The 14,795-nt window shown below is 47.8% G+C and overlaps 2 protein-coding genes across 9 annotated transcripts in view; one reads left to right on the top strand and one right to left on the bottom strand.

Annotated features, from left to right (window-relative positions):
- Positions 1 to 321: 321 nt before the first annotated feature.
- Positions 322 to 3,854, bottom strand: MRPS34 (mitochondrial ribosomal protein S34). Its single transcript, XM_053276001.1, has 4 exons — positions 3,696 to 3,854; positions 2,524 to 2,847; positions 2,092 to 2,134; positions 322 to 1,289 (listed from the first exon to the last, which is right to left on the bottom strand). The coding sequence occupies exons 2-4, from the start codon at positions 2,839 to 2,841 to the stop codon at positions 1,003 to 1,005; spliced, it is 648 nt and encodes a 215-aa protein (XP_053131976.1). The 5' UTR covers positions 2,842 to 2,847; positions 3,696 to 3,854; the 3' UTR covers positions 322 to 1,002.
- A 64-nt stretch (positions 3,855 to 3,918) lies between these two features.
- The window catches only part of ERCC4 (ERCC excision repair 4, endonuclease catalytic subunit), a 29,070-nt gene continuing 18,193 nt past the window's right edge, over positions 3,919 to 14,795 (top strand). For all 8 annotated transcript variants that reach the window (XR_008311960.1, XR_008311956.1, XR_008311961.1 and 5 more), the window contains exons 1-6: positions 3,919 to 4,179; positions 5,298 to 5,478; positions 8,262 to 8,457; positions 9,633 to 9,840; positions 12,340 to 12,520; positions 14,330 to 14,458. Coding sequence is in view for 2 of the 8 variants with exons in the window: in XM_053275998.1 (XP_053131973.1) it covers positions 3,934 to 4,179; positions 5,298 to 5,478; positions 8,262 to 8,457; positions 9,633 to 9,840; positions 12,340 to 12,520; positions 14,330 to 14,458 (1,141 nt within the window). In the remaining 6 variants the exon portion in view is untranslated. The remainder of the gene's footprint in view (positions 4,180 to 5,297; positions 5,479 to 8,261; positions 8,458 to 9,632; positions 9,841 to 12,339; positions 12,521 to 14,329; positions 14,459 to 14,795) is intronic.

Here is a 14,795-nt window from a genome sequence, read left to right as displayed (position 1 = left end):
CACAGACTGGCAGCGGCTTCTCCAGGGTTGCAGGCAGGGGTTCTTCTCAAGCCTTATCTGGAGATGCCAGGGAGGAAACTTGGAACTTTCTGTATGCAAGCAGGCAGGTGCTCTTCACAGAGCGGTCCCATCCCAAGGGAAATATCTTACACTGCTCACACATGTAGTCTCCCGTCCAAACACAAACCAGACCCTGTTTAGCAAAGGGGACCATTCATGCTTGCTACCACACGACCAGCTCTCCTCAAGATGGACAGCAGATCAGCTAGTGGAAGAGAACTCAGATCAAAAGACACATTCAAAGTATGCTCTGTGCCTGAATGTATTTCCAAAATCTGTTTTATTGATTTTAGTGTATTAACATGGTTTTGTAAACCACCTTGGGATGATTTCAAGGAAGACAGTATAGAAATTTAACTATAAATTATGGTCTACCTCAATCTAAAGCAGGGTCCTTTTTTTTTTTTTTTAAACTGCAGAAGACCCATATTTAAATCTCCATGAAGATCAAGAAAGGACTTTAGGCCAGCCCTTCTCTCTATGCATTTGTTATGATTAATAAGCAAAAATTTGCAAAACACCTTATAGGATGGAAAGTGCTTTAGAAATTAGACACTGGGGGGAAAACAACAACAAGATTACTGGCTGAATCATTTTATTGAGCTTGTTTGGAGTGAGCCCTCTCACCGTCCTCCAAGGAAGCAAACCGGCCCTGTTCTTCCTTCATGGATATCGAGTTTGTGTGATGTAATGAACAGCACTCTATCGGGACCTGGGCTTTACTTTTTCCAATAACTGGATATCAAATTTGGGCCCATGAGACCTCAGGGTTGTAGATTCAAAGAGGATTGTTAGACCACTAAAACACACTGAAGTGACTGAACAAGTGATTATAACAGGTTTTCTATTACAGATACTTGATTGCTTTTCCCAAGTACACATCTTCTTGAAAAATGAAAATATGAAGAACTGTGGAAACAAAAACACAAGAGTCCAAGATCTTCACACTGGCGTCCCTTCAGCTTGCTTCTTAAAGTTTTCAAAATACTCCCTTGTGAAGGAAACATTCCGTTTCAAGTCAACCATGGGTTCTTCTGTGCTCAGGTTACCTTCCTTCTGTCTTTGAGCAAAAATCATGGCCCGTAGCAATGGTGGGTAGAGGACGTACTGGACAGTTTCCTCCTCCACTGGAGTAAAAATCTTAAAGGCCTCCTCCTCATGTCTTGGTACCATGCGCCAGTCGTGATACATGGGTTTGTCAATTTCTTTCACTTCATTTTCTGTCTTCCCTAGGAAGTAATCGACAAAGAAGGAAGATATGAAGCAGTTCCACACTAGAAACTAAGCAGTCGTGTTCACATTCCTGCTTCCTTCTATCAGAAACCTTCAGTTCAGGTACCCCACAGAGGTTACGTGTACATACACAAAACTTTAAATGTTACAGTTATGAGACAGGCTACCTTACTCATGAGTACTCCCACTGATATTGATGGGATTTCAATGCGAGTACTCAGTACTAGTTTTCTGAAGCCTGTCAGTCAGGCTGAGGGGCGGGGCATGCTGAGCGTCAGCACATAGCCAGCCAATCAGGAGCAGAGTGGGGAGGCCTTCACTCACCTCCCTCCTCCTCTGCAGTGGACACATTGCTGGGGATGCATTGGCTTCAAACTGGAAATCCTCAGATGGGGAACAAATAGCGCAGCTGCAGTGTGGGGAGGCAGAAGGGCTCCAGTAGCCCTTCAAGTACCCCTTGGTGGGACTCCAATCTAGGTCACTATTGTCTACACTGACTGGCAGCAGCAGCTCCAGGGTTACAGACAGAGAGCTTTTCTAGCCCTACCTGAAGATGCCAGGGAATGGACTTGTCTGAAACCTTGGATATACACTGCCAGTTAGCGCAAGCAATATTAAGCTACATGGACCAGTAGTCTCACTCAGAAGGCACCTTTGTGGATTCACTGTTCAATTCCAGTTTTCACTAGCCTAAGTTAGTAAGGGACTTGGAATACAAGAACGAAGCCCTGAGGATTCTAATTTGCTGCTAAAGCCTTCTCCATGAGCTTGCCTCTTGTACTGAAAGTTTTTCCATACCTCTGAATGTCAAGTATCCCCAGGCTTTTCCGTGATCCATGTTCTGTAAAAGAGCACACAAGATTTTTTTCCGGTCAGTTGTAAACAAAACATAAAAAACAGTTCCCCATTTCACAGAAAGGCCAGAGTCCAGTTTGTAGCTGGGGCTGGATAGGGCCAGTTGCTCTCCCCCTGCTCAAAAAAGAGAATCACCACCCACATTTCTCAGTTCAGACATTGCAGACTACAGATAAGGGAAGTGGGGAAAGGGCAGGGAGGAAGAACACAAGCTAGGGGTCTACTTTTCATCTCACCATGCATTGCCCGGGGGTGGTATATGGGTAGGGAAATGCATCCAAATAATTTCTAAGAGAAGTACAGCTATAGGGGGCAGGGCAGGGCAAGGCAACCCCCCCAACCACTCCCTATTGCTTGTTAATGGGAGGTGCTCACCTCGGCGGTGTAATCCACTTTCACTTTGGTGATGACCCAATAACAGGGCTCATCATACTGCCACAGCCAGGATTTGCGCGTGACCATGCGTCCAATGCCAAAGTGACGCAGCCGGCTGAGCAGGGTGAAGAGACGGTTCTCATTCCTCACGTCTTCCCAGGCCAGCACGGGAAGGCGCTTGCCAGTAAATAAGCAGGTCATAGTCTCGTAGTCCACGGCATAGCGCTGGGAATCGGTGGGCTGGTTCTTCAGGGCCTGGGCTTCGCGGATCTGTTTGGCCATGGCCGCAATCGGGCGATGCACTTTCTTGCGTACCATGGCTGCCTGAGGAAAGGCAACAGCAAATGGAGGACCAGCACTACTGGGAAATAACGGCCATCATCCCCTTTTCTGCTCCCCTCTCAATGGGATACCCTTCCATATTCTCTCCCCCATCTTTTTTCCAGCCTCTCAGCTACTGAGTCAGTGTTCTCTACTGCAAGGCCCAGGAACCAGTGGCAGTTCCCCATTAAGCCTAACAGTGATTCCCTGATGGTTTATTCATTCTGTGCAGAGTTCTAGTCAAAGCTGAATATTCTGCACAGCCCCTGGGATATAAAATGTCAAAGTAAAAATAAAAATAAAAAGTTCAGGAGGTGAAACTTTCCCTGCCATGGCATTTCCAAGTAAGAGGGAAAACAAATAAAATTCAAGAAGTGGAACTTTCTCTGCTACAAAATCTGGGAGCTTTAAGAAAAGAACTGCTGTACCTAGCAAAGAGAGGCTGGCCTTGTGGTAACAAGCATGAACTGTCCACTTTGCTAAGCAGGGTCCTCCCTGGCTTGCATTTGATTGGGAGACTACATGTGAGAGTACTGTGAGTTATTCCCCTCAGGGGATGGAGCTGCTCTAGGAAGAGCAGAAGAAGGTCCCAAGTTCCCACCCTGGCAGCATCTCCAAGATAGGGCCAAGAGAGATTCCTGCCCGCAACGTTGGAGAAGCCACTGCCAGTCTGTGGAGACAATACTGAGCTAGCTGGTCCAAGCGTCTGACTCTGGCAGCTTCCTAAGCTCCTCTGAGCCCAGCATCATGCTTCCAGCAGTAGGCAGCCAGATACTTGCAGAACGCTGAGGATAAAGGGCAACGACCCACCACTGAGAAAGGACGAAACCTGTGAACAATATGGGACTTACTTGGACTCTTCCCGACCAGAGAGCTTGCTCCTTGTAACGAGCGGCAACACTATGCTAGCCAGAATCCCCTTCTGGCGCGGTCGTGACGTAACTTAAGGCGACGAGCGGGGAGAAAAGCATCCAATCGCAGTCAAGTGTGGAGTGATTTCCGCTTCCCTTCAAAGTGTCGGAGACATTCACCATAGAAATCGCTAGAGATAGAGCGGCACTACAGCCTCTCTAGTCTTTTTGTGTCTTTATGACCGTCCTTGGCCGCCCAGGCGCTAGCCAAGCCATTGGCCCGCCCGCCGGTGTCTGGGCTGTCATGGCGGCGGGGGCGCCGCTGGAGCATGAGAACCAGATCTTCCTGGACCTCTTCCATCAGGACGGGCTGGTCATCTGCGCCCGGGGCCTGGGCATCGACCGCCTCCTCTTGCGCTTTCTCCGCCTCTATTGCGAGCCCGCCAGGCTGGTGCTGGTGCTGAACACCAGCCCTGCAGAGGAGGTCAGGAAGGCTGTTTCGGGCTGAAGGGTGGGGGGAGGCACGAAGAACTGGGGCAGGCCGAGGCTGCCAGTAGGTGAATGGGAGTTGCATGTGGGTCATTCCGAGGTTGGGAGAGTCTCCTTTGTGCAAGAGGCCTTGGAGAACCAGAGTAGACAGACCTGAGCTGTTGGTTCATTTTTATTCCTGACCCTCCAGTTACTGGCAGTGCGACCCTATGCATCTTTACCAGGAAGCAAGTCCCGCTGCATTCAATGGGCCTTATTCTCAGAGAAGTATGCATTGGGTTGCAGCTTCCTCTTATTGCTGGTTTTAGAGCCGTTTCGATGCTGCTCGCTGCATTTATGTATAGCTATTTCATATAGCTATTCCATATGGTGTCTCTCCCCCCCCACTTCAAATCGTTTGGTCTGCTTGAATTCTGCGGGTTGGTGCTTTTGAATCTCGTTTTTATTTTATGATGGATCTGTTTAATAGACTTGACTGGCTGCTGCTTATTGCTTGTATGCAAACTATAATAATGATGCTTCACATTTGTATGGCACTTTTGAGTAGGAATGTGCACAAACCGAGGTCTATGCACGGGTTCGGAGGTCTGAACAAGTTCGGCGCCGCTGGGAGGGGAAAATTGAGCATGGTCTTTTTTAAAAGAGGAGAGCAGGTCCTGACTTGCTCTTTGCTGCTGCATGCAACTTCCTGCTGCGACGGCGCTGCCCCCAAGAACCCACACATGGTGTCGGCATGCACATGGTGTGGACGCCATGTGCATGAGTTGTTGGGGGCAGCGCCATTGCAGCAGGAAGCTGCATGCCGTGTCAGAGGGCGGGTAAGGACCTGCTTTCCTCTTTTCTAAAGGTCGCCGCTCCCCACCCCGTGGCGCCAAATCAGTTTGGAAGTCGGTTCAGCTCCAAACGCTACTTTTGAGTGTTCAAATCACTTCACATATATGGCCTTTGACAAGTACCACGTAAGGTAGGCCAATAACATGATCTCCTTATTGTTGCTTGTCTTAGGCTGGTTTTCCTAAGGACAAATCTCCAAACTGTCTCTCTTCCTTGTTTGCTTGTGGCTGTCTGCATTGTTGCGTCTGTACTTATTCTGAACTGTGTTCTTTGATTTAGGAGTTTTTTATTGAGACGTTAAGGACGGATAATGTCGCTCATCTTCCTCGACGTGTTACCAATGAAATCGCAAGCAACAGTCGCTATGAAGTTTACACCCAAGGAGGTATCATCTTTGCAACCAGTCGGATTCTGGTGGTCGATTTCCTGACAGACCGAATTCCTTCGGACCTGATCACTGGTAAGACATTTGCAAGAGGGAGCCGGTTCAAACCCTCTTTCTGCACCCATCCTCCTGCATCGTTTGGGTTGCTTTCTCACCCTGGCTGCAAATGTTTGGCCATTGTTCCCCTTTGCTAACTCTTCTGCAGTGTGTACAGCAGGTGTTTTTGACCAAGTGTATATGGGAAAATAAGAAGATGGCTTCTACTGAGTCAGACCATTGGTCCGTCTAGCTTCAGTGTTGTCTACACAGACTGGCAGCGGCTCCTCCATAGCTGCAGGCAGGAATCTCTCTCAGCCCTCTCTTGGAGATGATGCCAGGGAGGGAACTTGGAACCTTCTGCATGCAAGCAGGCAGGTGCTCTTTCCAGAGTGGCCCTATCCCTTAAGGAGAGTGCAATATCTTTTGGTGCTCACATGTAGTCTCCCATTCAAATGCAGACCATGGGGGGCCATGTTTAGCAAAGGGGATAATTCATGCTTGCAAACATAAGATGACCTTTCTACCTGAATCCTTGGGGATACTTTGAAGTCTCATAGGGTGCACAAGGAGTACACACACACCCCTTCTGCCTCCCTGGCTCACTTGCATGCTATCCTGTTGGCTTTCTCTCCAGGAGGAGATAGGGAGGAGGAGTGTCAGGCAGCATCCCTCCCTCCTTCTCCTGTGACTGGCTGGCTTGGTGCTCAGCCCCACCACCCCGGCCTGACTGACAGGCTCAGCAGCGAGGGAAATGCTGGCTGGTATTTTGCTTTGTCCTTGCTGCCAAGTCCATCAGCTGAGGGAGGGGTAGGCTGAGCCTGGGCACCTAGCCAGCCAGTCACATGAGGAGCAGGAGGGAGGGATGCTTCTTGACACTCCTCCCCATCCTCTCCTGGAGGGAGAGCCAACAGGGTAAGAGGCTACACGGAGAGGAGAAGGGGGGAGGAATGGGGTCGGGTCAGGAGTAGGCAAGTTACTTCCTTGCCGTGCCATTAAGTGGTTGCTTATGTGTGATGTGTGAACACTGTAAGATATTTCCCTCCGGGGATGGAGCCACTCTGGGAAGAGCAGAAGGTTCCCTCCCTGGCAGCATCTCCAAGATAGAGCTGAGAGAGACTCCTGCTTGCAACCTCGGAGAAACCACTGCCAGTCTGTGAAGACAATACTGAGTTAGATGGAGCAATGCTCTGACTCGGTCTATATGGCAGCTTCCTAGGTTCCTATGTAAAGCTTTGAGATAGACCAGGCACGCTTCTTAAGTGACTGGAAAGTCCTGGAAAGTACAGTGTCATTCCCACTAGAGGTCAGTATGACATAAGGGCTATAAATGAAACATTACCATGAGCAGCCCTGCAGCTGCTTTCTGGACTTTCCCCTGTCCCATACGTGTTTGCCCCTGTTCCTCTGCTGAGAACCAAAGTGAAGTAGTGATGTGATAGCCACTGATTTGGATGGATTTTTAAGGGGATCATATATACTCTTTTTAGCACAGGTTTTCTTGAGCTATGGGGCCTTCAGGTTAATAAATGCAACGAAATTCCATGATGCAGTGTCTTCACTGGAACCTTTGCTAATTGGGTAAAGAGGCACTTTTAAAAAGTGGTGGCTCTCTTATATTTAGAAGGAGGAAAGCAACAATTCCTACTACTTATATAGCGCTTCTCAACACATGTTCTCAAAGCGGGTTACAAAGAAAAACATCCCTCTGGTGGTTCTTGCTGGTGCCTCCCTTGTGCTTCTTTTTAATACTGTGAACCTTTGTGGTGCAGGACATTATCTTATTCTTTTTATGATGTAAACCAGATTGAGGACGTTTTTGTTGAAAAGCGGTATATAAATATATTCTTCATAATAATAAATTGAACCTCCCATTTTCTAGCGCAGTAAACTTCTGAATATCAGTTTGCCGGGGGCAGCGAGTCGCTTTTTGCTTGTCTGGGCCATCTGGCAGGTCTTATGGTAGTGAGCATTATTTGCCGGCTTTGCTAAGCAGGGTACGCCTTGGTTTGCATTTGGAGGGGTGATGTGAGTGCTGTAATTGGGGATGGGATCATAGCTCATTGGTAAAGCATGTGCTCTGCATGCAGAAAGTTCCAGATTCAATCCCTGGCAGCATCTTCAAGATAGGGCTGAGAAAGAGTCCTGCCTGCAGCCTTGGAGAAGCCGCAGCCAATCAGTGTAGACAGTACTGAGCTAGATGGACCAATAGTCCGACTCGGTATAATGCAGCTTTTTATGTTCCTATGAAAACAGACTATTGGCCTAGACCAGGGATTCTTAACGTTGGGTCCCCAGATGTTATTGTACTTCAACTCCCATAATCCCCAATTGAAGGCCACTGGGGCTGGGGATTATGGGAATTGAAGTCCAGTAACATCTGAGGACCCACCGTTGAGAATCCCTGGTCTAGACAGGCTTCCTGACTGATCCCGCAGACGTCTCTTGTTAGTTTGTGCACCACTACCCTGTGCATGTTTATTTGGAAGTTGATCCAGCCGAGGTTAATGAGGCTTACTCCCAAGTCAGCATGCATGGAATTACAACCCCAGTGCTTTCCAAGCGTGCTTTTTAAAAATTAAGTGCGGTGCCTGTCATTTCTCTTTCAAATCCAATTGTGGAAATATTTTCACTGGCTCGGCTTTGGGGACAAGTGGAAGACAACAATTAGCCCTGTTTGATTAAAGGAAACTGAGAATGTGTTATGCTGGAATTGGTCAAACCTTTCTGAAACCTGTAACGCCCTCTGCCAAAATATCACGTCTTGTTCTGTTTTGTTTTCTTCCTGTGACTCAAGTTTATTCGTCTTGTTGCTCTGCCAGGTATTCTGGTGTACAAAGCCCACAGAATCATCGAATCCTGCCAGGAAGCTTTTATCTTGCGGCTCTATCGCCAGAAGAACAAGCAGGGCTTCGTTAAAGCCTTCACAGACAATGCGGTTGCATTCAGCACTGGCTTTTGTCATGTGGAAAGAGTGATGCGAAATCTCTTTGTGAGGAAGCTTTACCTCTGGCCAAGGTAGGCCGTTTCCTTTGGTACTTGTGGCAGATTTCCCACACTCGGGGAGAATGCATCTTTCAATGGCAATTAACCGTTCTGGACAAAAATAGAGCCTCTAGGATCGAGACCATATACCTCAGATTGCCGGTGCTGGCCGCTGGCCACATGAATCATACAATGTCAGAGTTTGAAGGGCTATCCAGAGGTCCTCTAGTCTACCCCCGATCAGTGCAGGAATCCCCTGCAGCATCCCTGACATATGGCTGCCTCGCCTCTCTTTGAAAACCTCCAGTGAAGGAGGGTCTGCCGCTGGACAAGGCAGGCTGTTATATTTATTTAACATACCACCTTTCCAGTATTCCCTCTAACAGGGATTCCATTTCAAGAGTTTCTTTGTGGGCTAAATTTAAGAATTCAACCACTGACAAGCACTTGCAGCTGCTTATATATACATTTTTATGGTAATACTGGGACAGGGCTGGGAAAGACGCCTGTCTGAAACCTTGGAGAGATGCTGCGAGTCAGAGTAGGCAATCCTGAGCTAGATGGGCCAATGGTAGGACTTGGTATATGGCAGCTTGCTATGTTCCTCTAAACCAAGTCAGACCCTTGGTCCATCGAGCTCAGGATTGTCAACACAGCCTGGCAGCGGCTTCTCCAAGGTTGCAGGCAAGAGTCTCTCTCAGCCCTATCTTGGAGATGCTGCCAGGGAGGGAACGTGGAACCTTTATGCTCTTCCCAAAGCAGCCCCATCCCCTCTGGAGAATATCTTCCAGTGCTCACACATGTAGTTTCCCAGGTAAACCAGGGTGGACCCTGCTTAGCAAAGGGGCGAACTTGTGCTTGCTACCACAAGACCAGCACGGCAGCTCCCTTATGTACTGAGTCAGACCCTTGGTCCATCTAGCTCAGGATCGTCTACACTGACTGGCAGCAGCTCTTCATGGTTTCAGGCAGGAGTCTCTCCCAGTCCAACCGGGAGATGCTTCCAGGGATTGAACCTACAACCTTCTGCATGCAAAGGAAATGCCCTCCCACGGAACCTTATTCCCAGCATGTAAATGCGTCTTTGTCCCCCGACTTGAGAACGGCCCATTTTTGAAAACTGTTTGAAAACTAGGCTTGGTGTTTGCTCGCGTCAAGATGCCCACATGTTCCAAGGTTGTGACCTCCACCCCCCCTCCCGCATCCAGGTTTCACGCCGCGGTGCACGCCTTTCTGGAGAAGCACAAGCCTGAAGTGGTGGAGATGCACGTTGCCATGACCCCGGCCATGCGTGCCATTCAGAGTTCCGTCCTGGACGTCCTGAATGCATGTTTGAAGGAATTAAAGCAGTGTCATCCTGCTCTGCAAGCGGAGGATTTGTCGCTGGAAAATGCAATTGGAAAGTCTTTCGACAAGGTAGCTCTTTCTCATGGCTTTGGCTTTTTTGGGAGGTGGTTTTCTGTGGTCAATCTAGTATCACTTTTTCTTCAAGCCCGGGCAGGCAGTGTAGCCGCCTCGTTCTTTGATCCCGTTACACTCGCCACATAGGGAGCTGCCGTCTACTGAGCCAGACCCTTGGTCCATCTAGCTTAGCGTCGTCTCCTCTGGCTGGCAGCAGCCAGGAGTCTTTCCCAGCCCTGTCAACAACCATTTCTATACCACTTTTCAACAAAAAGTTTCCAAAGCACAGAGAAATAGTAAATAAATCAGATGCCCCCCTGTCCCCAAAGGGCTCACAATCTAAAAAGAAACATAAGATAGACACCAGGAACAGTCACTGGAGGGATGCTGTGCTGGGGATGGAGAGGGCCAGTTGCTCTCTCCCTGACAAACGTAAGAGACTCGCCACTTTAAAAAGGTGTCTCTTGGCTCAGTTAGCAGGGCTTATCAGGAGATGTTGCTGCCAGGGACTCAACCTCAGCCCTGCGTGCAAAGCACAGTCTCTACCACTTAGGCCAGCCCCCTACTTTTATTTTATTTTATTTATTGAACATATTTTTATACTGCCCAAACCTCACATCTCTGGGCGGTTTACAACAAAGCAAGCAAAGAAACAGAAAAAGTTAAAACATGAGTTAAGATAAATGACAGCAAAAATTAAAACACCAGTTAAAACCAAGTAAATAATACCGCAAAAGTTAAAACAGTACAACAATTCAAACCTTAGAACATTTTAAACAATGTTAGAACTATTAAAACAATATTTAGTTCAAAGCCTGGGTGAAATAGACCCGTAAGGCAGATATCTTACAGTGGGCAGTACTCGGATGGAGGAGAACTGGTCTTGTGGTAGCAAGCATGACTTGTCCCCTTAGCTAAGCAGGGTCTGCCTTGGTTGCATATGAATGGGAGACCTGATGTGTGAGCCCTGGAAGGTATTCCCCTCAAGGGATGGAGCCGCTCTGGGAAGAGCATCTAGGTTCCAAGTTCCTTCCCTGGAAGCATCTCCAAGATAGGGCTGAGAGAGATTCCTGCCTGCAACCTTGGAGAAGCCGCTGCCAGTCTGTGTAGAAAAATACTGAGCTAGATGGACCAAGGGTCTGACTCAGTATATGGCAGCTTCCTATGTTTCTGTGTTCCTCCATCCTCCACAGTGAGGGAAGGGTTCTCTGCACGTGTTCAGGGATGCTCTCCTTAGCATCATTGCTTTGCCGTCTCCCAGAGTGCACCTCCGGCACTCGAAGTTGATTCTAGGGATGAATTCTGGCTCCTGGGCAGCTCTGGCTTGTATGCAAAGACCGCGGAGCGGCAACATCTTTGGGTTGAGCATGCGCCAACTTCCAGAGCGCAGCACGTTGCTTGGCAAGCGCTTGTCTTCCAATGGCCGCTCCGCACGTCTTCATTAATTTGGAGTTCTGCTCTCCAGATTGTGTGTCTGTTTTTTTGGAAGGAGCTGATGTGGTCCTTCCTTTGGCAGGGCGCACTGCCTGTCACGGGCACAAGACAGCCAGCGCTCCCCCCTTCCCTTTCCCTTCCCGCCAGCTGTGTGCTGTTTTGGGGCAGGGAAAGCCTGGATCTCTTTTCTTTCACGAAGAACTCCGACATCTGCTAATAGTTTAACTGTCTCTTTTTTAACCTCAGAGTGTTTTATTAGCTCTCCAAGCCTCTGGCTTGCTTAGCGTAAGCTTGTTAACAATGGAATAAACCTGCTTTGTTTGGGCCTCGTGTGCCAGGACCATAACATCCTTGGGATTGTTCTTCACAAGAGTCCATATATCTGCACTGGAGAGCTTTGATTCAGTGACCCAGAGAGTCCGAGACAACAATTCAGTGGAGCTCGGCAGTAAATCTAGTAAATGTGCAAGACATCCACAGTTGGGTCTCCTGCAGGTTTTTAAAATGCAGCTGCCTGAGGCACCAATTCAGAGATGCCAAGGAGTGAACCTTGGACCTTCTGCGTGTAAGCAGATGCTCTTCCACTGAGCGATGGCCCCGTTCCCTAAGGGCAATATCTACCAGGGATAGGCATGGGTACATAGGAAGCTGCCATATTGGTCCATCTGGCTCAGTAGTGTCTACCCAGACTGGCAGCAGCTTCTCCAAGGCTGCAAGGAGGCGTCTCTCTCTGCCCTGTCTTGGAGATGCTGCCAGGGAGGGAACTTGGAACCTTCTGCATGCAGATGCTCATCCCAGAGCAGTCCCATCTCCTAAGGGGAATACCTTAAAAAATAAATAAATTCTCCCTCCCTCCCTTTATATCTGAGCCTTCCACAGTGTGATATCTGACTGCTCTGATCAGTTTGGAGGACAAGTGGGATACAAATGTCATGGGTGACTCTCAGGTTATTTGTGTATGTTCATGAGGACTAGAAACCTCTCTCTTTAAAACTGCACCAACCTGGATCAAGAAGACTGCCGTGTTCCTGCCCAGATCTGGACAGTCTGCTAGCCATTCTTTTTCCTTTATGTTTCCAGACAATCCGCCACTATTTAGACCCTCTTTGGCACCAGCTTGGAAGCAAGACCAAGTCTTTGGTCCAGGATTTGAAGATCCTCCGTACGTTGCTGCAGTACTTGACTCAGTATGACTGCGTCACTTTTCTTAACCTTTTGGAGTCCTTAAGAGCATCTGAAAAAGCCTTTGGTCAAAACTCAGGTATGAGCCTCCTGGTGTCTTCAAAGCTGTTGAGCAGGGCTGGGAAAAGTTCTTATTTTTTATGAAAAAAACCAAAACATAAATGTTTCCAGCCATAAGGATGTAGGATTGACTAACAGCGAATATATCCAGCCTCCCACTTAACTTCTGTTGCTTGATAAAATGCAGCACTCACGTCAGAAGCCTGACTTGTTCCTTCTTCCAAGGCCAACATAATTACATAAGAAGAACTTAGCTGCTGAAGAATAAGGACATAGGTACAGAGGAAGCTGCTTTATGCTGAGTCAGACCATGGGTTCATCTAGCTCAGTATTGTCTACACTGACTGGCAGCAGCTCTCCAAGGTTTCAGGCAGGAGATTCCCCCAGCCCTACTTGGAGATTCAGTTGGGGATCGTGTCATGTCTTGCAGGATCAGTCAGTGCTGGTCTCACTATGAGGACTCGGCAGGAGAGCTAGGCAGAAGTTGAGGACAAGTTACAAGCCAGGGTCAGAAGCCGAGAGGTGAGGTCCATGCAGAAGGAATGGAAATCAGGTCTAGTCAAGGTCCAGAGCCAGGAGATCAGGCCTACATGGGAGCAGGCAAGTCAGGTCAGTCAAACTGGCCACATTTGGAGTGCTGTGTTCTGGTCACCATATCTCAAAAGGGATGTTGTAGAACTGGGAAAGGTGCAGAAGAGGGCAACCAAGATGATCAGGGGCCTGGAGCACCTTCCTTAGGAGGCAAGGCTACAGCATCTGGGGCCGTTTAGTTTAGAAAAAAGGCAAGTAACGGGAGACATATAAGAGGTCTACAAAATTATGCATGGTGTGGAAAAAATGGAGAGAGACAAATTTCACACACACACACACACACACACGCGCGCGCGCGCCAGGAAGTTTAGGACTGAGAAGAGGAAGTATTTTTTTCACAGTGCATCATTAACCTGTGGATTTATCTGCCACACAATGTGGATGGCTTTAAAGCCAGCCTGGAGGGCTTTAAAAGAGGCTTAGACAAATTCATGGAGGACAGGTCTATCAATGGCTACTACTCTGGTGGCTATAGGGCACCTCCAGCCTCTGAGGCAGGATGCCACTAAATACCAGTTGCAGGGGAGTAACAGCAGGAGAGAGAGCATGCCCTCAGCTCTTGCCTGTGGGCTTCCCAGGGGCATCTGGTGGGCCACTGTGGAAAACAGGACGCTGGACTAGAGGCCTTGATTCAGCAGGGCTGTTCTTCTGTAAATCCATTATCTTACAGTAGTGGGACACGTAGTCACCCATTCAAATGCAAATCAGGGCAGATCCTGCTTAGCAAAGGGGACAATTCATGCTTGCTACCACAAGACCAGCTCTCCCCATTCCCTCTGTAGCACAAATGCAGTGAAGACCATGATACCGTGTGCCTGTGGTTTTTCAAGCACTCCCTTACTGCAAACACTAATAGTATTTGGGCTGTAAGCTTGAGTTGATTAATTGGTTAGAGTAATCTATTAAAAATCTTCTAATAGACTAAAGAGGTACCCCTGGTCAATCAGGCAACACTTTTATTTTTTTTAAAGAAAAAGTAACTTTTTCATAGAAGCACTCCTTGGGACAATATTATGGCAGGCACCATCTCAAAGAAGGTATTTATTCCTGTGTGAAATTCTGCTTTGCTGCTTTTAAGGTGTCCTCTGTGCAACATATAAATGAATTATCTGACAGCAAACTGGGTTTTTTCTTCAAAACTGGTTGTATATCTATATTTAATTCATTGCTTAAATCCATGGAAATGAGCACAAGCGCTTCGCAATATATTTAATATCTTTTTTGGGGTCCCTCCTAGGTTGGCTTTTTCTTGATTGTAGCACTTCAATGTTTCTAAATGCTCGGGCCAGAGTGTACCGCCTTCCAGATGACAAATCAAATAAGAAGAGAAAAGCCTCAGAGAAAACAGACATCAAGGAAGGAAAAGGTACAGCAAACACTTTCCATTGATAACTTTAAAAAGCACACACTCTAGTACAACATTGCTATAAGAAGATGTGTTTATCACACAAGAGGAGACAGAATCTGATTTTAGCCTCTACAAGGACAATTAATAAATTTCCCATAATGGATAAGTGGACTGTAAAGTCCTTGGGAAAGCTTCTGTAGATTGGTGAACATCTTGAATTACTTTATAATCCCACTTTATGCAAGGTCATAACGGACAATATTTTACTATTCAGGCTTCGGTGAAAAAAGTTTCACTGCAGTGTAGTGTAATGTCTACGTGGGCCAACCAGAGGTTAGGAACACAGGAAGCTGCC

Source organism: Hemicordylus capensis, chromosome 13 (genome assembly GCF_027244095.1).
Source record: "Hemicordylus capensis ecotype Gifberg chromosome 13, rHemCap1.1.pri, whole genome shotgun sequence".
Classification (NCBI taxonomy): Eukaryota; Metazoa; Chordata; class Lepidosauria; order Squamata; family Cordylidae; genus Hemicordylus; species Hemicordylus capensis.
Note: the sequence above shows the minus strand (reverse complement) of the source record. Positions and strands in the feature narration are given on the sequence as shown.